At 46.3% G+C, this 27,609-nt stretch overlaps 1 protein-coding gene across 3 annotated transcripts; it reads left to right on the forward strand.

Moving 5' to 3' along the window:
- Nucleotides 1–16,370: 16,370 nt before the first annotated feature.
- LGALS12 (galectin 12) lies at nt 16,371–23,723 on the forward strand (the record flags this gene model as incomplete). 3 transcript variants are annotated; one of them, XM_082844816.1, is made up of 9 exons in its annotated part: nt 16,371–16,443; nt 18,169–18,257; nt 18,349–18,562; nt 19,388–19,507; nt 20,060–20,098; nt 20,742–20,768; nt 21,393–21,481; nt 22,961–23,111; nt 23,577–23,723. In XM_082844816.1, exons 1-9 carry the CDS (start codon nt 16,375–16,377, stop codon nt 23,721–23,723), a joined length of 945 nt encoding a protein of 314 aa, XP_082700942.1. In that variant the 5' UTR covers nt 16,371–16,374. The 3 variants fall into 3 exon arrangements, with proteins under 3 accessions (XP_082700942.1, XP_082700943.1, XP_082700944.1); XM_082844817.1 differs by lacking the exon at nt 20,742–20,768; XM_082844818.1 differs by lacking the exon at nt 20,060–20,098.
- Between the last annotated feature and the right edge of the window lie 3,886 nt (nt 23,724–27,609).

The following is a 27,609-nucleotide window of genomic DNA, read 5'->3' on the forward strand; positions in this document are numbered from 1 at the left end:
CGTCCATCAACTGATGAATGGCTAAACAAAATGTACTGATAGTATATCCATACAATGGAACACTACTGGCCAATAAAAATGAATGAAATACTGACACGGGCTACAACATGGATGAACCTTATAAACATTATGCTAAGTGAAAGGAGCCAGATACAAGAGATCACAGATTGTATGATTCCATTCACAGGAAACGTCCAGAAGAGGCAAATACTTAGAGACAAAAATCAGGTTAGTGGTTTCCAGGGACTAGGGACAAGGGAAAATGAGGAGACTGCTAATGATGTGGAGTTTCTTTTTAGGGGGATGAAAGCATTCTAAAATTAGACCATTATGATGGTTGCACAACTCTGTGAATATACTAAAGACCACCACACGGTACACTTTAAAAGGATAAATTTTAGGTATACGTGAATTGTATCTCAATAAGGTTGTCATTTTTTAAAAAGGTAACTGACAGCTTAAGCAAAAGTACAATAACAACAATGTATGTTGGGATTTATGACATATGTAGAAGCAAAATGGATGTTAATAATGCAGGGACGCCAGATATGGAGAAATGGAGCTACTGTAAGCTTCTTATACTATAAATAAAGTGTTACAGTATCACTCGAAGGTAGACCACAATAAGTTAAAAATGTAGAATATAAAAAGTAAAACAAGAATTAACATTACAAAACACAAGGAATTATAGTCAATAAACCACAAATGAAATAAAACTGAATCACAAAAAACAATCAAAAAGAAGTCGGGGAAAAAAAGGAGAAAGGAAACAAAAAAACAGATAGGACAAATAGGAAATAACAGACAGGACAAATACAGATAGGACAAATAGGGATGGCAGACTTAAATCTCAGCCTATTAATAGTCACATTAAAGTACATAGTCTAAACGTCCTAGTGAAAAGGTAGAGATGGTTGATTGGATAAACAAATAAAACCCAACTCTATGCTGCCTACAAGAAACACATTTTAAATATAAATGCATAAATAGGTTAAAAGGAGAAGGAAGAAAATGACATACTATGCTAACACTAATTGAAAGAGCTGGAGTGACTATATTAATATCAGACAAAGTAGACTTCAAAGCAATGAATCTTTCTAGGAATAAAGAAGGTATTATTTGTAATAATAAAGGAATCAATTCATCAATAATGAATAACAATACTAAATGTTTACATATCTAATGATACGACCTTATGATTCATTAAAAACAAACTGATAAAACTACAAAGAGAAACAAACAATTCTACAATTATAGTCAAAAATTTCAGTACTCCTCTATGTAATTAATAGAAAAATATAAACAGAAGACCTGAATAACACTATGAGCCAACTTGACCTAACAGATATTTATAGACTACTCCATCCAACAATAGCAGAATACACGTTCTTCCCCAAAACTAACAATATTTACCAAGAAGGACCATATCTGGGGCCGTAAAACAAGTCTCGTTAAATTGAAATGGATTCAAGTCATACAAAATACATTCTCTGACCACAACAGAATAGCTGAATAACCAAAAGATATCTTGGAAAATCTCCAAGCATTTGGAAACTAAATAACATTTTTCACAACCCACAGGAGATAAAAAGGGGGGAGGGAATTACTTTGAATTGGACAAAAATGAAAATACAACATGCCAAAATTTGTGGAACACCACAAAGCAGTGCTTAAGGGGAAGTTTATAGTAATAAATGCCTATAATAGATAAGAAGAAAAGTCTGAAATCAGTGTCCTCTACTTCCACCTTAAGACAGAAAAAGAAGTGCAAATTAAAACCAAAGTAAATAGAAAAAAGGAAATAATAAAAATCAGAACAGGATCAGAGATATAGAAAACAGAAAAACAACAGAAGAAAATCAATGAAATCAAGAGCTGGTTCTCTGAGAAAATCCATAAAATTGTTAAAACTCTAACCGAATTGATCAGGGAAAAAAAGAGAAGACGCAAATTACCAATATCAGGAATGAGAGAGGTGACATCATTACATGTCCTACAGATACTAAATGGATAACAAGGGAAAATTATGAACAACTTTATGCCAATATATTTGACAAAGCTCACTCAAAAAGAAACAGATAATGTGAATATCCCAAAATATATGAAGGAAATTGATTTTGTAGTTAAAAATCCTTCAAACAAAGAAAACACCAGGCCCAGACAGCTTCACTGGTAAATTCTAACCAACATTAAAGGAAAAAATAATACCAATTCTTCACAAGAATTCTGTGGAGTAGGAATACTTCCAAACTCATTCTATGAGGCTTGCATTACCATAATACCAAAACAGACAAATACAAGAAAATAAAATTTAACAAATTAATACCCTTTATGAATATAAATGCAAAAATTCAAAGCAAAATTTTGTAAATTGCATAAAACAATACATAAAAAGAATAATACATCATGGTCACATGTGTTTTTCCCCCCCAGGATTTCTAGGTTGTTATAACATCTGAACACCAGCCCATATAATTCAAACTAAAAAAGAAAAATTATATGATCATCTCAATAGGTACAGAAAAAGCATTTGTTAAAATTCAATGTCTATTCCTGATTTTTTTTTCCAAAGAAACTCTCAACAAACTGGTAAAAGAAAGGAACTTTCTTAACCTAATAAAAGGCATCTATGAAAAACCTACAGCTTACATCATACTAAATGGTAAAGACTGAATGCTTTCCCTCTAAGTTAAGGAATTAGATAAAGATGTCTGCTCCCACCACTTCCATTAAGCATTGTACTGAAGATTCTGGCTAGTATCAGTACAATTTAAGACAAAAATAAAGGCATCCAGCTAGGAAAGGAAAAAGTGAAACTGTCTTTAGAGGTGACATGATATGTAAAAAGTCTAATGGAATCGACCCCCAAAAAGTTACTCAAGTAAATAAGTCAGTAAATAAGGTTGAAGGATACAAGATAAGTATCCTTATCTAAGTACCCTGGCAAAAGTCAATTATATTTCCAATTACTAGCAATAAACAATCAGAAATTGACATTTTTTTCACTTTAAATGTTCAAGATTGAAATTTTAAATTTTCTGAAATACCATTTCAATAGCATCAAAAAGTATGAAATACTTTCAAAAAGACGTGCAGGATCTGAAGCTGAAATTTACAAAACACTGCTGAGAGAAATTAAAGAAGACCTAAGTAAACAGAACACCTTGTTCATGAGTCAGGAGACAACATTATGAAGACACCAATTCTCTTAAAATTTGATGTGATTCCAGGGAAAATCTCAGCAGGCGTTTTATAGAACCTAGGATAGCCAAAACTACTTTGAAGAAGAACAACAGAATCGGAGGGCTAACACTCTTGACTTCAAGAGTTATTACAAAGCTACAGTAATCAACATAGTGTGGTATTGGCCTTACAATAGGCAAATAGGATCAATGGAATAAAACAGCCCAGAAAGGGACCCACTAGTATGTGGATAACTGGTTTTTACAAGGTGCAAAGGCAACTCAGTGGGAAAAGGATAGTCGTTTCTAGAAATGGTGCTGGAATAGCTTGATAGCCACGAGGAAAAAAAAATAAACATCGATCTATACCTCATGCCATACACAAAAATCAATTCAAAATGTATCAAAGATGTAAAGGAAATGTGTAAAAACTAAAACTTTAAAATAGCTGGAAGAAAAGAGGAGAAAACCTTTGTGACCTTGGTTTAGGCAAAGATTTCTCAGATACAACACCAAAGGCACAATTCATAAAAGAAAAACTTATGAATTGGACCTCAACAGAGTTAAAATATTTTGTTCTTCAAGAGATACTGTTAAGAAAACAAAAACACAAACCACAGACTGAGAGAGAATATTGCAAGTGATGATGAACTCCATCTGTACTTGTATACAGAATTTCTGAAGAACTCTCAAAGAGATAAACCAAGAGAAAATATAGGCAAAGGATTTGGATACTTCACCAAAGATTATATATAAATATAAGGAAAGCAAATAAACACATGCAAAGATTTTCAACATCATTAGTCATTAAGGGAATGCAAATTACAACAGCAATGAGGTACCGACATACATATTGGGCGAGCTAAAGTTAAAGAGATTGACCAAACCAAATGCTGATGAGGACGAGGAGGAACTGGAACTCTCACATACTGCTGGTGGGAATGTAAAATGGCACAACCACTTTGGAAAACAGTAAGTTAAACAAACATCTACCAAATGATTTAGCCTCTATATTCCTACGTATTCACCCAAGAGAAAACATACGTCTATACAAAGATCTGTAAACAAATGTTCATAGCAGCTTTATTTGTAACAGCCAGAACTGGAAACAACCCAAATGCCCATCAACGGGTGAATGGATAAATAGTGGTCTATCCATACAATGAAATCCTGCTCAGTAATAACAAGGAATAAACTACTGATAACCTGCAACATGGATATAATTTGAAATAATTACGTGAAAGGAGGCAGACAAAAAAGAGCACATACAATATGATTCCATTTATGTAAGTCTCTAGAAAACGCAAACGAACGCATAATGACAGAAAGTGCATCAGTGGTTGCCTGGGGATGGGAGTGGGAAGAGGGAGGGGTTTACAGAAGGGAACAAAGAAAGCTTTGGGAGTGATGGAGATGTTCGTTATCTTGATTGTGGTGATGGTTTCATGGGTGAATATATATGTCAAAACATATCCAAATGTATATTGCATATTCTGAATAGATGAAGTTTATTGTATGTCAGTTATACCTCAATAAAGCTCAATAATCAGCTCCGTAAAGCTGTTTTTAAAAAATTTTAAAGGCATAAGCAACGTCCCAAATCAGTGTGCAATTCAACCTGCCACAGTATAAATAAAGTAAAATACAATATTATGTAGGGAAGAAGTCGCCGGGAAGTTAAAGATATGCCTGGTCTGAGAATTCCCGAGATACCCACCTCTGCTGCCTGCTTTATTAACCTTCCCGCACTCCCAGGCTCCAGAGCTGAATTCCACTCTGCTCTCTTCTGGTTGGGTGTGGACTCCAAGGGCTTCTCCCTAAATGAATTTTGTGCACACACAAATTCACAATTATTGGAAATTCTGTATTACTTCAGATTTACGATTTTAAGATATCTTTTAGTTTTCAGATTATAGGAAACATTCCCCCCTCCCAAGCTTGTTTCTGTGATGCCATTTGCTGTCATACAAAATAATGGCTGTTTTTTGCTTTTCAGACAATTGTTTAAAATGCTAATGCTAGCAATGAGTTGCTTTCAGGGGCTTTCCCCCCCTCCTCTGATAATCTTTTTTTTTTTAATTTATCAAAGTGATACTTGGACATAGCTTTTTAAAAAATGGTAACTGTACATAATGACTTATACGGAAATGCAACAGGCCTCTGCTCTTTCCCTTCCCCTCCCAGTCCTCCTGGCCAGAGGCAAGCCCCTGGAACTCTTGAGCTGTTTCTTCCAATAATTAGCTCCATGTTTCTGAGAAATCTTGTTGACAACACTGTAACTGCAAGTAATGTGAAAGAAATCAGTATATTTTGTCCCTAGAAACAAAATGTTACAGGAGAGGACTGAAACTAAAGGTAGGAGTATGCTTTTGGGGTAGAAAAGTAGAGTGAAATATATGGGGGCCAAAAAGACCTGGGTTTGAATCCTGGCTCTGATATGTGCTGTTCAACCTTGAGCTAGTAAACTAGTCTGTCTGAACCTCAGTTTGATTGTCTATAAAATAGAGATGCTAACATTTTTCTCGCAGAGTTGTCAAGAGGGTTAAATGAGAAAGCATATGTACACATCTAATACATTACCAACCCCCAAATGGCATTTTCTTTACCTTCCCCAAATTTTAACTCTTCTCCAAAAGTACAGTATATGGGAGCGGGGGAGTGGGGGAACCCCTCATTTTCCATATTGCTCTTCTCCAAACTTTCAGCTCTCAGAATTTTAAACAGAAGCAACTATCATATTTTTAATGAAAGCGAATTGCAGAAATTGGCAAGAAGGTTGCATCATTCATTAGTTACTGAGCCCAGCTGGCAAAATATTGTAAGCACTCTTGGAAAGCAATTCAGTTCTCAGGAGTCTGTAGAATGGCCTTGCGGCTAGAAACTGCTACAAGGTAGCCTCCCTCCAGCAGGTCCCAGGACTGCCCTCTGGCTGTTATTACCTTCGTTAGTGGTAGGCTGGTTCGCAAAACCAGCTCAGGATTTGTTTTACAAAACTGTCATCAAAGTCGGTTCTTCAAAAGGCTTCTAACCACCCAAAGACCCAGTCCTTACATAAGAAGAAGGAATCTTACCCCTGCCCGACGCTGCTTCTGCCCTGTTCTAACGTGCCCTGCTGTGGCTGCTTGGGCAAGAGCTGCACCAACTCTTGAGATCCCACAGATTCTTCTAATTCAAGGGGAGAAAAAATGTTATTGAATATTTAAACCACAACTGCCTTCTATAGGGCGTGAAACCCATGAAAGGAGGATTGGAGCGAGCACCTTGACAGCTATGCAGAGGTGGGAGCTCTAGAACCAAGCCTGGCACCTGGTTAGCCCTCAATAAACTTTGGGATAAAGGGGGTTGTGAGACCATCCTGGGGAGGGCTCAGTTCCTCCGGGAAAGAGAGGCTTTGGAATTCCTGGGTACAGACTCGGGAAGAGGATGCCTCTATCCCAGATGGCAGAATCCTCGGGGCCAAACCCAATGGCAGAAGCTTCTGCGGAGCCAGAGCTGTTATTATAACTCTACCTGCCCGGCAGCTACCCCGTCTGTCCCATTTCCACCCTAAATAAAACAGGAAGGTAAATACTCGAGAGAGTCACTGGACGCCTGGTTCGCTTCGATTACATTAATAACCAACGATCATTCCAAAATATTCACTCATTTCGGTTAACAAGCATTTCGCACAATGAACAAATATCTACGAGAAGGAGAGTTGAAAGAAACCACGGTGACCTTTCTGGGGGTCCAACGGCCTGCTGGGGCCTGGAGAGCGACCCCGGAAGGTTCCAGGCCCAGGCGTGGGGGCTTGGTGAGGAGGAGCCCCCCTCCCGCGGCGACCCGACTGGGGCCCAGGCGAAAGTCCAGGAGCAGGCTGGGTGTCATTCGTCCCTCCACTCGCGGTTTCCGAGGCGGCCTGAGGCGGGGCCGGGGGAACCTAGGGAGGAGGCGCCTGCACTCGCGCTCGGCGGCGGGGCTCAGGCGCATCCCGCTGCTGCCGCCCCGCCGGTCCCCGGGCCTTGCTGGGGGCGACGTGCCAGGCCAGTTCCCAGTCGGCGCGGCCCCGGGTCGGTAGAGCCGCGGGGTCCGGGACGCTGCTTGCTGGGAGGGCGGAGGGGCGCGGAGTGGGCACGCGGGCGCGCAGCGAACGGCGGGGGCGCGCGGCCAGAGCGCGCGGGGCGAGGGCGGCGCGGGCGCGGTGAGCACGTGTCCGAACACAGCCGGCGCTGATGGGGGCGCTTGAAAGCCCAGGAACCTACGCGGGGCCGGGGGCTGGGGGGCGCTTTGAGAGGAAAGGCAGGGAAAAGCGGCGTAGGAGGCGATTGGGGTGGAAAGTAACAGAATAGTTTCTGTAAGACTCAGAGGTGGCATCTGATGTGGCTGGAGAAGCTGAAGGTCCACGGGGCAGACAGAGGAGCGACATCTGGAGATAGGGGTTGAGGCCAAGTTAGGAGGGCTTGGGGAGGTACGCTCAGGAGTTAAAATCTTGGGCGATTCAGACCAGATCGAGCGATCGATAGATAATCTTTTATATGTTTTTATTAAAATTATATACATAATATGTAATATATATACAAAAGAATCCATGGAATACATGTAGTTATGAAACATGACGATAAAATTACCACCCGTGAAAACACCATCCTACTAAGAACCGCAACACACCTAGCACAGAGGCTCCTCCTACCTGTGTGTTCTTCCCTTATCCCATCTCCCAGCCCCACCCTCACCTCCACCCCCATCCCCCAGAGGTCACCTCTCTCCAGTCTATCATGCTCTTGCTTTTTAAAACTTTAAAAAAATCTCTTCTTTGTAGTCCTAACACGTTGTTTCGTTTTGCTTATTTGAAGCTTGTAATAATCGTATCACACACAGAAAAAAAAAAATCGTATCACGCTGTATTATCTTCTGCAATCTGCTTCTTTTAAAGTTGTCTCTAGGGCTTCCCTGGTGGCGCAGTGGTTGAGAGTCTGCCTGCCGATGTAGGGGACGCGGGTTCGTGCCCTGGTCTGGGAAGATCCCACATGCCGCGGAGCGGCTGGGCCCGTGAGCCATGGCCGCTGAGCCTGCGCGTCCGGAGCCTGTGCTCCGCAACGGGAGAGGCCACAACAGTGAGAGGCCCGCGTACCGCAAAAAAAAAAAAAAAAAAAAAAAAAAAAGTTGTCTCTATAATACATACACATTGCTGTACAGATCTGTAATTTGTTTCCCGTGCTGGAAAATATTCCATTATGTGAATAGACCACATTTTATTGATATGGTGATAAAACCAATTGGTTTTGTTCTGTTTTGTTTTCTAATTTGGATTTAGAAAACTATTGAAAAGAACCCAAATTGTATCCTGGTGTATGCATGCAAGAGAGTCTATAGGATTTAATAGCTAAGAAGGTATGAAAATGTTCCACTTTACAATAGAACACTAAAACGTTTTCCCAATTGGTGGTACCAATTTCACTTCCACCAGCAATGTGTAAGAATTCTTGTTGATTTACATCTTCACCAACACTTAGTACTATCTTACTTAATTTTTCCAGGTGAGTGGATGTAAAATAGTACTTCACTGAAGTTTTAATTTGCATTTAACTGATCGCTAATAAGATTGAGACCTTTACATGTATTTATTAGTAATTTAGACTTCCTCTTTTAAGAAGTGCCTGTTCGTCTCTTTTGCCCATTTTTCTTTGGAGTTGCTTTCTTACTGATTTGGAGGAGCTGTTTATATATCCTCGATACTCATCTCTAGTCGGTTGTATTTGTTTACACGTATTTTCTTCCAGTTCCTGGCTTGTCTCTTCACTCTCTTTATGAAGTCTTTCGATGAAGAGAAATTATGGACTTCAAAGAAGTAGAATTTACCAATTCTTTCTTTTGTGGTCAGTTCTCTGTGTCTTTTCATGAAGTCCTTCCTTGCCCTACAGTCAGAAAAATATTCTCCTGTATTTTTTTTTTTTTTTTTTTTTTTTGCGGTACACGGGCCTCTCACTGCCGCGGCCTCTCCCGTTGCGGAGCACAGGCTCTGGACGCGCAGGCTCAGCGGCCATAGCTCACGGGCCCAGCCGCTCCGCGGCATGTGAGACCCTCCCGGACCGGGGCACGAACCCGCGTCCCCCGCATCGGCAGGCGGACTCCCAACCACTGCGCCACCAGGGAAGCCCCTCCTGTATTTTCTTGTAAAAGTTTTTAAATGTTGTCTTTTTCGTTTAATCAACCTGGAGTTGATTTTTGTGTATGTGTGAGGCAGAGATCCAATCTGATTTTTCCCTATATGAATAATCATTTATCTCAGCATCACTTACTGATAGTTTCTCCTTCCCCCGCTCCGTGATGAGCAAGACCACCTCTGTCACGTGTCAGGTTTTCATGGACGAGCAGAACGTTTCTGGCTCTATTCCACCCCACTGGCAAATGTGTCTGTCTTTGTGCTACTATCATACAATCTTTATTACTATACCTTTATGACAAATCTTAATATACGGATATCTTCAGATTCCCCCTCCTTATTCTTCCTCAGGAGTTTCTTGACTCTTCTTGAGCTTTTTCCCTTCCATAAACATTTCAGAATTAGCTTGTCAAGGTGCTCAAAATACTCTGTTGGCATCTTGATTGACATTACACTGAATCCATAAATCAATTTGGCAATTTTGACATCTTTACAAAATTGAGTCTTCGATCTATTACGTATTATGTCTCTCTATTTGTTAGGACTTTTTTAATGTATTTCAATGGAGTTTTATAATATTCTTCATACAGATCTGATCTTAGGTGTGTATTACATTTTTCTCTCTATTCATTTGGAAGTTTACACTCTATTTTTTTATTTATTGCCCTTGAAATTTTAACATTCATGCTCAAAGTCTAAAAGTAATATCCTAAACACCCCCTCTGAAACAATGTGAGGGCCTTGGAATGCTCTCACTCCAATCTGCCCCTTCCACGCTATTTTAGTTCTGCCCTTTTTTTAACTCCAAATTCACATTATTATTATTATTATTATTACTATTATTATATTATACAGACATTTGCTTAGATTTGCCCGGTGGGTCCCTCTGAGGTCATCTTTCTTCTTCCTAAAATATAGCCCTTTGAAGTTCCTGTAGTGAACATCTGTGGGTGATTAACTCCTGGCTCTCATGAGGTTCCTGGCATCGTGTGAAGGAGCTGAGGTGGAGCAGTGAGTGCCACAGGGCTGTTCAGGCAACCAGGCTGGGCAGGAGGGCTGGGGGGGGATGGGCTCCTACTTCTGGAAGGGGCCAGAGGGAGCTCCAGGTACCTCTCTGAGGGGCTCCTCCATGGCAGAGAGCGCTGGAACACTTTCTACTACTTGATAGAAATAGTGCACACTGTTTCTACCAAGGCTTCCACCCCTAAGACTAGAACTGCCCAGAGCTAGAGCGAGTCCATGACAGCCCCCATAGCTTGCCTGGGACCTGTCAACCTTGTTCCTCACCCCTGCCCCCAACTGCAGTAGCTCCCACCAGCCCTGCCATTCAGGGTACTGTAGTAGGACGGTGCCCACAGGAGCAGACTGTGCTCCCGCACTTCCAGGCCATTAAGCCATACATCTCTCCCCAGGTGAATAGTATAGGAGATCAAAAGCTGTGCACTGATTGAGCTGTGGTTTTGGATTTGGGTTTTTCGTTCGGTTGATGTTGGGTTTGGTTTGGGTTTTTTCACTTTTTATTACGAAAATGTTCACACACAAATAAAAATAGAGGAAACAGAATAATGGGTCCCAATTTACCTTTCACCCAGCTTCTCCAGTCATCAGGACATGGCCAGTCTTGGTTCGTCTATATCCCCACCCGCTTCCTCTACACCCAGATTATTTTGGAGCACATGGCAGATGCCTTAGTCTTTCATCTGTAAATATTTCACTACATATTTCTAAAGGATACAAAATAAAGATGAACACAATATCATTAGCACATTTTAAAACATTCTAGCAGTTCCATGTCCTCAAATAGGCGATCAATGTTCACGTCTCCCTGACTGTTTGTACGTTGTTTAACTCTTTTTTTTGAACGAAAATCCAAATAAAACCGTAAGTTAGGGACTTCCCTGGTGGCACAGTGGTTGGGAGCCCGCCTGCCAATGCAGGGGGCGCGGGTTTGAGCCCTGGTCCCGGAGGATACCACGTGCCGCGGAGCAGCTGGGCCCGTGTGCCACAACTACTGAGATTGCGCTCTGAGAGGTCTGCGCACCCCAACGGAGAGTAGCACCCGATCTCCGCAACTAGAGAAAGCCCATATGCAGCAATGAAGACCCAACACAGCCAATAAATAAATCAATTAAAAAAATTTTTAAAAACCCCATAAGTTAGAACTGGTTGATGTGCCTCGTACTTTAACTAAAGCAGGAGTCAGCAAGCTACCCACAAACTACCACCCACTGCCCGTTTTTGTGTGGCCTAAGTGCTAAGATTGGTTTTATACATTGTTAAATGGTTTCGAAAATAAAAGAATATTTGTGTCATGTGAAAATTATATGAAATTCAACTTTCAGCATCCATAAAGTTTTATTTGAACATAGCCATGCCCATCGTTTACATATTGTCGATGCAAATTTCCCACTACAAGGTCAGGGTCGCATAGTTGCTGTGGCATCTGAGACTTCATGGCCTTCAAAGCCTAAAATATTTACTCTCTGGCCCTTTACAGAAAAAGTTTGCCAACCTCTGATCTTATGGGTTTCTCCTCCACCTTTTTTTTTCCCTTTTAATTTTTTAATTGAAGAAACTGGGTCATTGGTCCTGTAAAGTCTCCCAGGGTCTGAATTTTGCTGCTATTGTTCAAGATGATCATTTGTGCCCTGTATCCCTGTACGCTGGTGGTTAAGTCTAGGGGCTCAATCAAATTTAGATCAGATGGCATTTTCTTCAAGAGGATTTCATTAGTGACGATGTGTTCTACCATCAGGAAGTAAATATGTCTGCTTCTCTTTCTTTGTGTGATGTCAACAACCATTGATGATCAGTGCTAAACAGGGTTGAGTTTCAGTAACCAAAAGTGATTGGAAAGTGATAGGAACTGCCTGGGATATTATGGGGTCTTCGACCCATCAGAGAAGAGAGAGTCAACATATACGTGCAAAAGCAGTGGTTGGAAAAAAATCAAGCTACTTCAGGTTTTGAGTTGAGATTCTGTAATAAATATATGATCCGCGGGGGAGGGAAGAAGTTCAGTAGGATATGCATCAAAGTAACAAGAAGTGTCGTGTTAGCTTACTGAGGTTATGGGTGATGCTTGTTCTTTGCCCGATTTTATATTTCTAATCAAATGGTTCTATCTCTTTGGGGGGAAAAGATAAATAAAAAGAAGCTGGCTTTGTCCTATTGGCTCTCCCCTCCAAGTGTATGTCTTCTCTCTCCAATTAGACTGGAAGCTCCCTGAGAGCAAGATTGATTGTTGATCCCTTTAACGGCCACAGCACCCAGTTATGAAAAATTGTTGCAGCCACTAAAACTCACTTACAGGGCAGAATAGCACCAAAAGAAATTGAAACTGTTTTCTCAAGAGTATATGAACATGCTTTTAGGCAGTAGCATCCATTCCTTCAAAAACACTGACTGGACATCCCTGGTGTCCGGGCTCCATCCAGACTGATTCCTGTGCGCCCACCTCCTCCAAAATGGTCTTGGCTGAAATTAGCCAGCTTGCCACCACCCCAGATTATACGTAAATCTTCTCTGTTTTTCCAGAATCTTCCCAATCTTTTTTTTTTTTTTTTTTTTTTTTTTTTGCGGTACATGGGCCTCTCACTGTTGTGGCCTCTCCCGTTGCGGAGCACAGGCTCCGGATGTGCAGGCTCAGCGGCCATGGCTCACGGGCCCAGCCGCTCCGCGGCATGTGGGATCTTCCCGGACCGGGGCACGAACCCGCATCCCCTGCATCGGCAGACGGACTCTCAACCACTGCGCCACCAGGGAAGCCCTTCCCAATCATTTGATTCAAGATGTTGGAGTCACTTTTGGGGGCCCTTTCTCCTTGTCTCCCTTATCCAGGCAGCTGTTGGGTTCTGTCAATTCTTCTTGCCTAGTGTTTCTCCTAATTATCCTACCCTCTGTTCCAGGATGATGCAAAACTGGTCCCGAGAGAAAGAGAATCCATGAGAGTTTCCAGATAGAAGGAATCAGATAGAAGAAAGGGGTGGAGATGTAGACCAAAGTAGGTTAATCTATGCATTAGTCCCTCCCTAGGCCCAGAGAGTTACACCCATTCAGGAGCAGGGACTGTGAAAGAGGCTGCTGGACCATAGAAAGGGGGAGAGTGGGGCACCTTGAGATCCCTGAAAATGGATTATGTTTCCCAGGCTATTAACTGGTAATTGACAGATACCAATAAAATTGCCTCAATTACAGTCTGTGGCCAGCTAGGAGAGTATAGGGACAATTTTGTGCTTGGGCCACAATTCCACACCTGCTGGGGGAGAGACAGAGAAGGAGGCAGAGACAGGACAGGAGCCATAAACCATCACCTCTTATAGTCATTCAGTCTTTAAATAGATTTTGAGCACTTCCTCTGTGTCAGGCATTTGCTTGGTACTGAGAGTGTAAGAATAAATCTCCCTTGTGGAACTTATAGGTGGGGAGTAGGGGGAGTGGGAGACAAACATTAAACAATTCTTTTTTAAAATATTTATTTATTTATTTGGCCGCGCCAGGTCTTCGTTGCAGCACGTGGGATGTTTTGTTTTGTTTTTTAGATGTGGCATGCGGGATCTAGTTCCCTGACCAGGGATCGAACCCAGGCCCCCTGCATTGGGAACGCGGAGTTTTGACCACTGGACCACCAGGGAAGTTCCAAACGATTCTTCAGTATATGATGACAAGTTATGTTAAGTGCTCTGAGGAAAAAGCACAGGGTGGAGGGAATTGGGAGGATGGGGTGGGAGGGTGCCCGTCTGGGGCAGGGGAAACCCACCTGCCAGTGTCAGGGTCACCATCAGCCCTTTCCTGGAGCTGTCCCACAAGTCCCCCCCTCACTCTGGCTCAGGAAGAGGAATTTACCCCCGTGTCCACCCCAAGACAGAACAACAGACACTAAGACCCTCTCTTATGCTGGAGCCTCTTAGATCAGATTCAACAAGTTCTGGACATGTGCTTTAAGCCAACCAGTCCCTCCCAGTTGTCAAAAGCTGGGGTCACCTGAAAAGAGAAATGAAATGCACCATCCCCCTTCCTTCTGCTGCCTTCCCACTGCAGGCCCTCAGCATCCCCCTCTCCCGACTGCTGCAATACCTTGGAGTTTCAAAAAGAGAACAGTTAGAACTACTCTACTGTTATGGGCTGAACTGTGTTCCCCACCCCCAAGTCATACGTTGAGTCTTAACCCCCAGTACATAGGATGTGACTGTATTTGGAGATAAGGCCTTTAAAAAGATGATTAAGGTAAAATGAGGTCAAGTAGGTGAACCCTAATCCAATATGACCAGTCTTCCTACAAGAAGAAATTAGGACACAAAATCGGCAAGCCAAGGAGAGAGGCCCCAGAAGAAAACAACCCTGCTGACATCCTGATCTGGGCTTCTAGCCTCCAGAACTGTGAGAAAATAAACTGTTGTTTCAGCCACCCAGTCCCTGGTATTTCGCTATGGTGGCCCTGGCTCCTCAATTCACAGAAGAGGCGCTGAGGCTGGGATGGGAGTCGGGGAGGGGCACCATTGGGGTGCTACCAGGCTGGCACCAGGACCCAGATCTGACTCCCAGCGGCAAGGCCAACCTTGTCCCTGCCCAAATGGTTTCTCCACCTTTCATTTCTCCTCCTTCCTCAATGCACCTCTGATCAAATTTCCCGCACGAAACGCCTTCAGCCACGCAGCTCCACCTACCCAGCAGGATCTGAACAAACACCTTGGCTCTGTAACCCAAGCCCTGCCGGTTAGGACCTCAGTCAGTGCTTCTCAAACATTAACATGTATCAGAATCACCGCGAGAGTACGTTAAAATGCTGATTCCTGGGCTCTGCCCCCCAGTAGTTCTGGGGTGGGGCCCTTGCATTTCTAACAAGCTTCCAGGCAGCCCTTCAGTAGCACGGCTAACACACGTCTTTCCGCAGCACTGCCCAAGCACTCGCCCCACCATCAGAGCAGCCGCTTACTTTTCCCTCACCACCCCATGCCCTTGAGCCTTTGCCCAGCCTGGCCCTGCCAGCAATTCCCTGCTGCCACGTCTGACGCTGTGGTCAGACTCTGGGGCCTCCCAACTCAGGATAAAGTTGAGAGGTTGTGCTGCTTTTTAAAGGGAAAGGCTTATTGGAATTTGAACCAGAACCGGAATGATTCCAGTCCAGAGGATCATAGGGGAGCTTGAAAAAAACAAAAAGGCAGAAATCTAGACCCACCCCCAGATACAGACCTCCCTTCGAGACAGGAGACACGCTACTGTGATCACCCTTTCTATATACAGATAATCAAAGGAAGCCCCAGAGAGGGTCAGTGACTTGTTCCAGGGCACACAGCACAGTAGAGCAGAAGCTGAGCAAGAACCCGGGTCTCCTTCGGTGCAGCTGTGTGCTCCCCACTGCCCACCACTCCCTTTTCTGAGCTTAAGACGGTCTTCTCTCTCCCTGCCTTTTCTCACCTCTCCCCATCGCACTTTCTTGTGACCCCGTCTGGGCCCCGGCATTTCCACCCAGTGCTGAAATGGAGCCCCCAAGGACTGTAAAATTTGCCAAAGGGAGAAGAGTGGGGAAAGGGGTGGGGAAATGAGGGAGAGAGATGGAAACCTTTGTGGGGAGGGGAGGGGAAGCCACTCATTTGGTGTCCCGGAAGCTGGGGGCGGGGCTTCTCCTGGGACCTGCCCCCGTGTACCATCACCCCTGCCTCTGACCCCTGGAGGGCTCAGGCTGCAGCCCGGGAAATCACAAACCCCGCTGGCCCCAAAGGAGCCAGCCTCTGGCTTCCCTCGGCAACGGGCTCTGTGCTTCAGACCCTGAGGGTTAGTTAGTACAAGCTTCGCGCCCTTCAACACGGATCTCTTCTGACACCCAGTCCAGCCGGTGGGGCTGGAGCTGGTGTGGGGCGCTGGACAGCTGCCCTCCCAGACCTGCTCCAAGCACCATTAGGAAGGACCCTGCCAGGTGCAGGTGAGACTGACAGCTGGGAGAGCTGCCCCAGGCATTTAGGACCTGGCTGGGAAAGGTGAGTCAGTCCAGTGGGGGCAGGGCTCCTGGAATCAGGACCTGCAGCCCAAGTTGGAGGCCCCCCCTCCACCATGTCGCCTGGAGAAAAACTGGACCCGCTTCCTGACACTTTCATCCTGCAGCCGCCAGTCTTCCACCCGGTGAGCAGCCGCTCGGGTCCAGAACCTCCTGGGTCTCAGGGCTCCCCCTTCCAGCTGGGCCCAGTATCCCAGGTTGGGGGCTGGAGAGGCCCTCAGTCACAGGTCCTGTTTCCCTGGCCCCTGCCCACGGGCTCTGGAAGGCCATCCTGAGCTTAGCAAAGTGGCTGACAGCTCATTCCCACTCGCGTGTCAATGACTGCTGGGTTCACAGGGTCCTTGCATTTTAAAAGTAGTAGGGCTTGGAGACAGAGTGGTGTCCCCTACTGTACGATGGGTGGCTAGGAGGGTCTGGGGGAGTGCGTAGTATCATCGGGGGAACATTGATCACTAGGAAGGGCAGGCTCATCTCCAGCCTGGGAGTCAGGTCGGAACCTCAAGTGAGAGATGGTGTCGGGGTTTCCTCGATTCCTCCTTCAGCCCAGTGCCCTGCAGATTTCCTGAAGCCTGACAGTGCTTTACAGAAGGCTGAACTCCCAGCAGACTCCACCCTCCCACTAACGAACACTAATTATCACTTTCCCTTTACTTGGTCCTCGCCTCCCAGGAGAACTGCTTTGGCTCAGTTAATTACAGGCCAGGCCCAGAGCCTGGGAAGCAGAAGGGACTGACGTGCTGAGCCTGGCTAAGCTGTGGGTGCTCTGACAGCCCAGGGTCTCCCACACTTCCCTAGGTGCCTGAGTGATGGGATGAAGCAGCCGCCCAGGTTACAGTGGCTCCTTGCTTTGCAAGCTGCGAAATCCCACCTGGAGGGCAACGCTGTTGGATCTCAGCTCTTTCTGGGCAGTTCAGGCTTCTGAAGGCTGCTGGGAGTTGGAGAACACCGCACGAGGCCCAGTCTTGAGATGCTGCCCAATGAGTACCTGCTGCATGTTCACATTTATTCTGCACATACCTGCTCAGAGCCCACTCTGTGCCAGGCCAGGCACTGAGCCTGTAGAAACGAAAGACAGGGCTTCAGCTCTGAAGGGCTTGTGCCTTCCAGCACGAACCACCAGCCGCACGGCTCCCTCGAAGCCAGACGGCCAAGAGCCAAACTAGCCATGCCCGTGGAGAGCACGGTGAGGGAAGGAATAATGCAGGCACCAGAATGGGTGATGCTTGGAGAAGGTGTCTGAGCCTGGAAAGTCAAGTGAGATTTCACAGCGTAGAAGGAGAGCAGAGGAAACACCCCAGCAAGGGTCAGGAGTGGTCAAAACGTACGCTGTATTTTAGGAATGCCAGGGGAAAGGTGAGCTGGGAAGGTAGGCTGGGGTCATTATCAGGTATCTTTCCAGGTGTCCATATCAGGGTCTGCGCTCAGATCCCAATCTGTCCACCCTTCTGCCTCCCACTTCCCAGGTTCTGGCCAATAAACAGTCCCTGGGAAGCCTCGACACCAGGCTTCTGGAGGCCAGGGTGGCAACCAGGGAACAGTAAGCCTCACTGGGGGCACTACTGTGCCCTAGGAGCTGCGGTAAGGGGCTGGACTGGTGCTCCAAGGGGGCAGTGGGGCTGAATCTGGTTTGCCCGTGCCGTGTGGCTTTGGTGTGTGATGGTCCAGGAAAGGGGAGAAGATGGAAGAGAACACTTCAGAGAAAACTAATTTTTCCCCATTAGGACATTTTCTGTTTGGGGTGGGAGCGCTGAGTCTTCTTGTTCCTCTTTCCTCCCCACCGCACCCCCCGACCCAGGGGTCCCTAGGCCCTTTCTTCAACCCTGTATGGATGGGTTTATCCCCTTGTTCAGGTGGTTCCTTACGTCGCAACGATTTTTGGTGGCCTGCGAGCAGGCAAGATGGTCGTGCTCCAGGGAGCGGTTCCTCTAAATGCACGCAGGTAAGGGAAGTGCCCGGCAGGGCTCCCTCTCCACCTTCAGGGTCTCCGGGAGTCTCTGACCGCAGGTGCCCTTTGGGGGCCTCATCTCCAGGTTCCAGGTGGACTTCCAGTGCGGCTGCAGCCTGCACCCCCGGCCAGATATCGCCATCCACTTCAACCCTCGCTTCCACACCACCAAGCCGCACGTCATCTGCAACACCCTGCGCGGCGGGCGCTGGCAAGCTGAGGCCCGGTGGCCCCATCTGGCCCTGCAGAAAGGAGCGAGCTTCCTCATCCTCTTTCTCTTTGGAAATGAGGAGATGAAGGTGAACGGAAGGGGAAATCAGGGAGTCTAGAACTTGTGTCCCTCAGCTTCTCTTTCCTTCAGCCAAGTTCCCCATGTCACTGCGTTAAGCGGTGTTTGGGGGGATGGCGCACAGAGTCCAGTACCCAGAGGACCAAGGAGCTGCCAAGCCCAATCCCAAGCTGCCCTGGGCCCACTTGGCCCGATACAGATGGCAGCATTCAGCGGGCGCTATGGTGCCGGCCCTGCAGAGGGTGCCACTGCCACTGTCACAGGAAGCGTCTAGAGAACGCCTGCAGTATGCCGGGCGCTGTTCTAATCCCTTAAATATTAGCTCACTGCATCCTCACAACAAGCCATGAGGAGGGCACCGTCATTCTCCCCGTCTCACGGAAGAGGGGGAAGGGACAGGGAGAGTGAAGCCTCGGGGCTTCCACCGCTGAGGTGAACTCCTGCCAGGAAGATCTTCAGACTTCTCCAGGGTAGAGGGAGCTGGCGGGAGCCAGCAGTGGAGGGGGGCACCTGTGGGACAGGGGTCACACAGCCTCCGGAGGCTCCTCACCTGTGGATGGTGGGGAGGGCTCGGGGGCTGCTGCTCCAGCTGCTGGTGGGTCAGCTGAGAGGCGAAATGGGGCCAGCATGGGGTGTCACGGGCCCGGAGGGGCGTTGAAGTTGCCAGCTCCCCAAGCCTCGGGCACCTGGTCTGTAAAACATGCCTGCCTTGTAGAGTTGGTGTGAAGTTAAATGAGGAAAATTCCAGAAAGGATGTTCATGATGCCTGGCACGTTAGTATGAACTCAGGACCATCAGCTGCTGCTGAGCCAGCCTAGTCTGTCTGTCTCTCTAGGTGAGTGTAAATGGACAACACTTTCTCCATTACCGCTACCAACTCCCGCTGTCTCGTGTAGACACCTTGGGCATATATGGAGACATCCTGGTGACAGCCGTTGGATTCCTGAACATCAGCGTAAGTTCCCTTGGGGCCAAGTCCTGGGTGGCAGCAGCCTCTGACTTCCCCTGATGCCTGGACAGGCCCAGGACCCCCTCCCGCCCCAGACAAGCCCTGTCACACCAATTATAGCCAAGGTGGAGGGCATCCATCCAGGTGTTGGACATGAGGAGGGGTGAGGTGACCACAGAAGGTGGGTCCAAGAGCCTCGGGCAGAATCCTAGCCTGGGCATGGGGTCTGGTCAATGAGGAGCAGTGGCCAGAGGCGGATGACTTGGAGTCTTGGACCCGTGGGGTATCATTCCCAGCTGAGGAGCTGCTTAAAAATGCAGATTTCTGAGACCCGCCGTCAGAGATTCTGATTCAGTAAGTCGGAGGTGGGGCCCAGGAATCAGCATGGGTTTGAGAAGCCCCGACGACGAGGCCTGGGGGAGAGGAGGAGCTATCAAGGCCAATGCTGGCCTCTGCCCCCTCCCGGGCACTGGAGGGCAGGTGGGAGCGAAATCAGTCAAGCTCCGGGGCTTGCAGTGGTCCCGAATCTGGCCTGCTGCTTTTTCTCTCTCCTAACAGCCATTTGTGGAGGGCGGTAGCGAGTATCCGGTTGGACACGTGAGTCTCCTGCGAGCAGGGTTGGCCCTCGCGGTCCCAGCCACGCCAGCTGAGCCACTGACTCTCCCTCCTCCCCCAGCGGGACCCGCCCCTCGCTGGGCTGCTGCTCATTTTGCACAAGGCCCAGCTGCCCCCTCCCTCACTGTGCGGTTGCCATGGAGACGGCTGGCCCCACCTCAGTCCCTGGGAGCCTGGATTTGCCTCTCCCAGCACCAGGGCCAGCTCGGGAGGATGGCTGGGGGTAGGCTGGCTTCCCGGAACGGGCAGGGCCCCAGTCTTCCTATCAGAAGATCCGTCTCAATTGGAGCTTTCAGTTCTTAGCATCCCTGTGAGGTAGTGGGTTGGCCAGCAGGGCAGAAGGGGAGATGACGCCCCAGGGACTTGCTCAGAGCCACAGAGTGCGTGCATGACAGGACCCCCACCCCCACCCCCACCCCACCCCCGTCCAGTTCTCCTGCATTATTCCAGAGCTGGTGTCCATCTGAATTCAAGAGGGCCCCACTGGGGTTCCAGTCATTTCCGTGTATTATCTCTGAGAGGGGCAAACCCCAAATATCCCCATTTTTAAAGAATAATATCGAGGTTCCCTTTCGATGAGCAAACACCATGTGGCCTCCATGTCCCCTTTTTCTCTTCTTGACAGCCTTTCCTGCTGAAGAGCCCCAGCCTGGTGAGTGACCTCCCCCTTCTCGGCCTGGCAGAGGGACAGTCCCTCACCTGCTCCATCAGGAGTGGGAGGGCACCCCCTCCCACTCATATCCCATATGCTGGTGGCATATGGCCTCAGCATCAGGGTCTCCCCTTCGTTATAGGAAACTGCAGGCTATGGGTGGGCCAGTCGACTTCAGGCTGAAACTCCAGCTTCATTTTACCCTTTCTCCATTTATTCTGCACACAATTATCTGATACTCTCCTGTGCTAGGCCCAGAGCCAGGCTCTAGGATGGAGGGACAAATCAGTCCCAGCGCCCCCCCCCAGCTGCCCACAGGCTGGTAGGGGGGCAGACCAATGAATGAGCCATTACAGTTTGGAGCACAGCATTAGGGGCTCCCAGCACGGGGGCTGGGTGGGTGGGGGGGAGGCCAGAGAGAGCCGAGTACTGGAGACAGGCCTGCAGTAGGTGTTTCATAACTGAGCAGAAGTGTCTCCTGGATGCAGGCCTAGAGGCAGAGATTAACCAGCCCCGGGGCTCCCTGGCCCCTGAGGGCAGCCCATGAAGCAGCTCCTAGGGGCAGTATCCCTCCCCGAGCCCCTCTGTGAGTCCCCCTCTCAGTCATCTCCCGTGTTCCCTCAGGAGGTGCCCTGCTCGCGTGCCCTTCCCCAGGGTCTCTGGCCCGGACAGGTCATCATAGTGAGGGGGCTGGTCTTGCCGGAGCCAAAGGAGTAAGTATGCAGAAGGAGGGGCAGGAGGGACATCTCTGTGCCAGGCACAAGCTTGATAAACATGGCCACTTTAACCCCCAGCACCACTGCTCAATCCCCATCCTCCAGATCAGGAAACAGAGGAGCAGAGAGCAGAAGTAAGTTGCCCAAGGTTGCAGGGCTTGTGAAAGTCTGATCTGGGATCGGGTCCAGGGCTCTGGTGCCTTCGTGGCACCAGCATCTCCCACTCCGGGAGTATCTTCCCTGTCTGTGCATGTGGTCAGGCCAACCAGCCTCTCACCGCAGGTCCCAGCTGGAGCCTCAGGAAAGGCCCTTTAAAGGCACAGGCTGAGACCCAGAGAGAGGATGTGACCTCCCCCAGTGCCCTGGTTTAGGAAACACAGCCAGGCGACCCCAGAGAAGAGGCCCAGTGCTGGGAGGTGGGGACTTGGAGGGACGCAGTAACCAAGTGGATGCTTCCTGACTTCTCCCATAGGGGGTGCTCATGCTTCATTTCCCAAACCTGCGGATTCCACGCCACTTAGACAAGTGTCTTTCTCGTTCCCTTTCTTTGTTTCTTTCCTTTTCCTTCTTTCCTTTCCTTCCTCCCCTCCATCCTTCCTTCCCTCCTCCCTTCCTTCCTTCTGGAATTGCATTGGATTTCATGGCTTTTCTGGGCCAGATTTCCTGGGTTTGACTTCTGCTGAGGACACTTAAAACCTGTGCAGGGCTTTCCTGGTGGCGCAGTGGTTGAGAGTCCGCCTGCCGATGCAGGGGACACGGGTTCGTGCCCCGGTCCGGGAAGATCCCACATGCCGCGGAGCGGCTGGGCCCGTGAGCCATGGCCGCTGAACCTGCGCGTCCGGAGCCTGTGCTCCGCTATGGGAGAGGCTACAACAGTGAGAGGCCCGCGTACTGCAAAACAAAAAACAAAAAACAAAAAACTGTGGTCTTGGCCAAGTCACTACACCTCTTTTAGCCTGGAGTGCTGAGTTCCCCCATCAGAAAAAAAGGAGAAAGATAATCCCACTCTACAGAGAAAATGAAAAAGTTCCCAGTGAAGGAAAGAACCCCACTCCTCCCCAAGCTTGGAGACAGGAGACCAGGTGCTTATCTTAGCTCAATTCACATGGTTATTATTAGTGACACAGCGAATGATTTTACTGCTGTCTCTCTCAAGGGCCATGATTCACGTGTCCTCAGAGGCCAGGCAGGTCACGTAGTGAGGCACCAGGTTGGGAATGTGGTGAAGTGGAAAGAATATTTCCATAGATCTTCTGATGCCAGATCTTCTAATTATTTAAAAGAGAAGCTGAAAGCTATCTTTTATATAAACTTTCTCAATTTTTGAAAATGGTATTACTTTAAATTTGAAGAATACCGTGGACCAGCCAGAACATTTCTACAGGTTAAGTCAGCCCTGGGCCACAGACATCAAGGCTTAGCACCGCCCCTGGCACTTAGCAAGCCTTCAGCCCCTTCTCCGGCCCCTTTCCGCAGTTTCACGCTCAGTCTGCTGGACGAGGCCGCCCACGTTCCTGTGACGCTCAGGGCTTCCTTCGCCGACAGAACTCTGGCCTGGGTGTCCCGCTGGGGCCGGAAGAAACTGATCTTGGCCCCCTTCCTCTTCTACCCGCAGCGATTCTTCGAGGTGGGTCGGAGCCAATATGCCTGGTCCCTCTGGGGTGGAGTGCAGAGCCACATTCCCATCCGGGAGACTGGGGGTGTGTCGGGGGCGGGGCAGGGAAGCCAGTGCCCACTGGGGGAGAGGAGATCTGGGCTGGGGATCCCATGCCCAAAAACCCCTCTTTAATTAATCAGGGGGGGCCCTGGCCTCAGTATTATCAAAAAGGCCTCCCTAATGACTCCAGTGTGCCACTGAGGTTGAGACCACTTGTCCAGGGAGAGCAACGACCCCTTTTACAGATGGTGAAACTGAGGCCAAGGCCTGGGCAGATCCTTGTGGAAGGGCTGATGATGAGCTGGGCCCCTAGTCCTGGTCTTTTCCACCACTGGGTGCCCCATGGGTGCAGTCTTTGTGTCCTTGCCAGGTGGGGCATCAGGCAGGCAAGGGAGGGTCTGGAAGCCTGCAGAGCCCCATGCCCTCCTTTCCCAGGTTCTGCTCATATGCCAAGAGGGAGAGCTGAAGCTGGCGCTCAGTGGGCAGGGCGTGGGGGCCACCAGCCTGGGCCAGCAGGCCCTGGAGCGGCTGCGGGAGCTGCGAATCAGTGGCAGCGTCCAGCTCTACTGCGTCCACTACTGAGGACGGGTCCAGAGACCCCAGCCAGAGAAGAAGAGGGCCAGCCTATAGCCGGGGCCCCACCAGATGGCCCCACTCTCCTACCCTCATTAAAATCTCCACCTGCCAACAGGGTGTCAGGCCTGGCTCACTTCTGGAACCAGGAGCCTGAGTCTGCAGGTGCTTTGGACCCCACAGCAGAAAGGGGGCACAAGAGTGTGAAGGCTCCAGAAACTCTGCAGTTCCCTCCACCAGGAGCCTGGGATTTGTCTATGCCTTCCTTCAGGGCCTAGACAAGGAGGCAGGCTTTGTAGCCCAATGAAGGTACTCCAAAATGCAGCGGCTTTAAACATTTAGATGTTTATTTCCTTCTCATCTAAACAGAAAAGTCGTCCAGGTCAGTGGGGCAACTTTGCTCATTATGGGCCTTCTGGGTCATCCTAGTCATCATGCCACCACCCCCCAGGGCATCAGCATCACCTGCATGGCAGAAGCTCAGTAGCCACCACATCTAGGTTTCAACCGCTGAGAAGGCAAATAGAGAATACGGACAAGGCCCATCTGATGTCATAAGCCCAGACCTGGGATTAGCACACGCTATCACTCACATCTCATTGGCAAGTACTCAGTCACGCAGTCACGTTATCTGCAAGGGAGGCTGGAAGTGTCCTCCACGGGAGGACCATGTGCCTGGCCATAGTTCTACTCCTGTGGTTCCCGGAATATTTGGTTTATTTATATTTTACCATCTTATTTTGTGTTTTCTATTTACCATTGCTATTTTTCATCGTATTTTCAGCTTTCAGACTTGCTATTGGATTGATAAAGTCTTCTTTATCACCCTCCCCCTTTTTTTCCTTATGCTGATTTGGAAGTTGTAAATTCCATTTTATACTTCTAGTGGTTATCCTTACTTTTTATTTTATTTTTTTAGTTAACACAATAAAATTGACTTTGGGGGGGTGGGTAAAATTCTGAGTTTTAACATATATGTAGATCTGTGTGGCCACTACCACAATCAAGATATATGACAGCTCCATCATTCCAAAAAATTCCCTGGTGTTACTTCTGTGTGCTTGCATCTCCTCCATCCGCTCCCTTAACCCCCAGCAACTCCCTGATCTGCTCTCCATGACTCTATTTTGTGTTTTTGAGAATGTCATATAAATGGAATCAGGTAGGATGTGACCTTTTGAAACTGATTTCTTTCAATCAGCATTACCCTTTGGAGATTAATCTAAGTGGCTGTATGTATCAGTGACTCATTCCTGTTTATTACTCAGTAGTATCCCGTTGTACCACAATTGACCCACTGAAGAACATTTCAGTTTTTGACAATTAATGAATAGAGCAGCTAAAATCATTTGTATACAAATCTTTGTATGAATGTAACTTTTCATTTCTCTTGGGTTAATACCTACTAGTGAGATTGATGGATCATATGGTAAATGCATGTTTAACTTTATAAGAAACTGTCACAATTTTCCAGAGTTGTTTCAGAGTTGTTTTGGGAATTTTGCTTTCCCACCAGCAATCTATGAGATTTCCAGTCGTTCTGTACGCTCATCAGTGCTCATAATTGTCAGTATTTTTTATGTTAGCCATCTTCATCGGTGTGTAGAGGTATCTCACTGTGGCTTTAATTTGTATTTGCCTAGTGGCTAAAGGTGTTGAGCATCTTTTTATGTGCTAATTTTCCATCTGTGTATTCTCTCTGGTGCAGTGCCTGTTCAGATCTTTTCTCCATTTTTAATTGAGTTGTTTGTTTTCTTATCACTGACTTTTAAGAGTTTCTTTAGATAGGCTGGATAAATGTCCTTTGTTAAATATGTGGTTTGTAAGTAATTTCTCCCAGTCTTAGCTTATCTTTTCATTCTCTGAACAGTTTCTTTCACAGAGCAAAAGTTTTTAATTTTGATAAAGTCCAATTCATCAATTTTTTTCTGGAATCGTATTTTTGGTGTCATATCTAAGAAGTTTTTGCCTAATGAAGATTTTCTCCTTTGTTTTCTTCTAAAAGTTTTATACTTCATAGTTCACATATAGATCTATGATCCATTTTAAATTAATTGTTAATTGTGTTGTGCAGTTTAGGTTGAAGTTTTATGAGGTTTCTTTTGGTTTGGTTTGGTTTTTGCATTTGGATATCCAATTATTCCAGTAACATTTTTGAAAAGACTATCTATCCTCTGTTGAAGTGCTTTTGCAACTTTGTCAAAAATCAATTGGCCATATTTGGGCAAGCTTATTTTTGGACTCTATTCTGTTCCGTTAATCTATGTGTCCGTCTCTTGGCCAATACCACACTGTCTTGACTACTGCATCTTTGTAGTAAATTTTGATAATGGGTAATGTAATTCCTCCAACTTTATTCTTCTTCAAAATTATTTTGACTCTTCTTGATCCTTTGCCTTTTCTTATAAATTTTAGAAGCAGCTTGTCCATACCTACAAGATATCCTGCAGGGATTTTGAAGGGAATTGCATTAAAATTTATAAAGCAACTTGGGAAAAATTGACCTCTTTATTATGTTGAATCTTTCAATCCACTAACACAACAGGTCTTACCATTTACTTAGGTCTTTGATTTATTTCATCAGCATCTTCTAGTTTTTAGCATACAAATCCTATACATGTGTTGTTAGATTTATAGCTAAGTATTTCATCTTTTTAGGGTTATTGTAAGTGGTATTTGTTTTTTTTGTAAGTGGTATTTTTTAACTTCAGTTTGCAATTGTTTATTGTAATTATATAGAAATATGATTGATTTTCTATATATAGAAGTGTTTTTGTCTATTACACAGAATCTTTTACATAAATCTTTTACATGTTGTCTGTGAAAAGGGGCAATTTTACTTCTTCCTTTCCAATCTATAAGGCTTTATTTTTCCTGTCTTATTATGCTGGCTAAGAATTCTAGTGCAATGTTGAGTAGGACGAATGAGAGTAGACTTCTTTGCCTTGTTCCCAATATTAGGGAGGAAGCCTTATAATATTAACTATAGATTTTTTGTAGATGCCCCTTATCAAGTTAAGGACATACCCTTATATTTTAGTTTACTGAGAGTTTTTATTATTATTACTATTATTATGAATTTATCACAAATTGTTATGAATGGATGTTGAATTTTGTCAAAGGTTTTTTCTGCATCAAATCATATGAACATTTGTTTTTTATTCTTTAGGCTATAAATATGGTGTATTACATAATTGATAATCAAATATTCAACCAGACTTGCATTTCTGTGATAAACTCTACTTTGCTGTGGTGTATTATTCATTTTGAAAATATAGACATACCTCATTTTACTGTGCTTCACTTTATTGTGCTTCACAGATATTGCATTTTTTTAACAAATTCGAGGTTTATGGCAACCCTGTGTCATGCAAGTCTATCAGTGCCATTTTTTCCAACAGCATAATTTTTTAATTAAGGTATGTATGTTGTTTTTTAGATAGAATGCTATTGTGTGCTTAATAGACTGCAGTACAGTGCAAACATAACTTTCATGTGCACTGGAATACCAAAAAATTCCTGTGACTCTCTTTATTGTGATATTCGCTTTATTGTGGTCATGTGGAACCAAACCCACAATATCTGAGGTAGGCCTGTAGCTGGATTTGATTTGCTAAAATATTTTTGAGGATTTTAACATCTGGTTTATGAAGGATAATGATCTCTAATATTACTTTCCTGCACTATCATTGTCTGTTTTTGGTATCAGGGTAATGCTGTCCCCTCCTCTATTTTCTGGAAGCGTTTGTAAAAATTGGGGCTATTTCTTTAATCTTTCATAGAATTTGCCAGGGAAGCTATCTAGACCTGGATATTTCCATTTGGAAGATTTTTAATTAAAAATTCAATTCCTGTAATAGGACATAGAAATAGGCTATGTATCTATTCCATCTTG

The sequence above is a fragment of the Leucopleurus acutus genome, assembly GCF_964270905.1.
Source record: "Leucopleurus acutus genome assembly, chromosome: 8".
NCBI classification, from domain to species: Eukaryota; Metazoa; Chordata; class Mammalia; order Artiodactyla; family Delphinidae; genus Leucopleurus; species Leucopleurus acutus.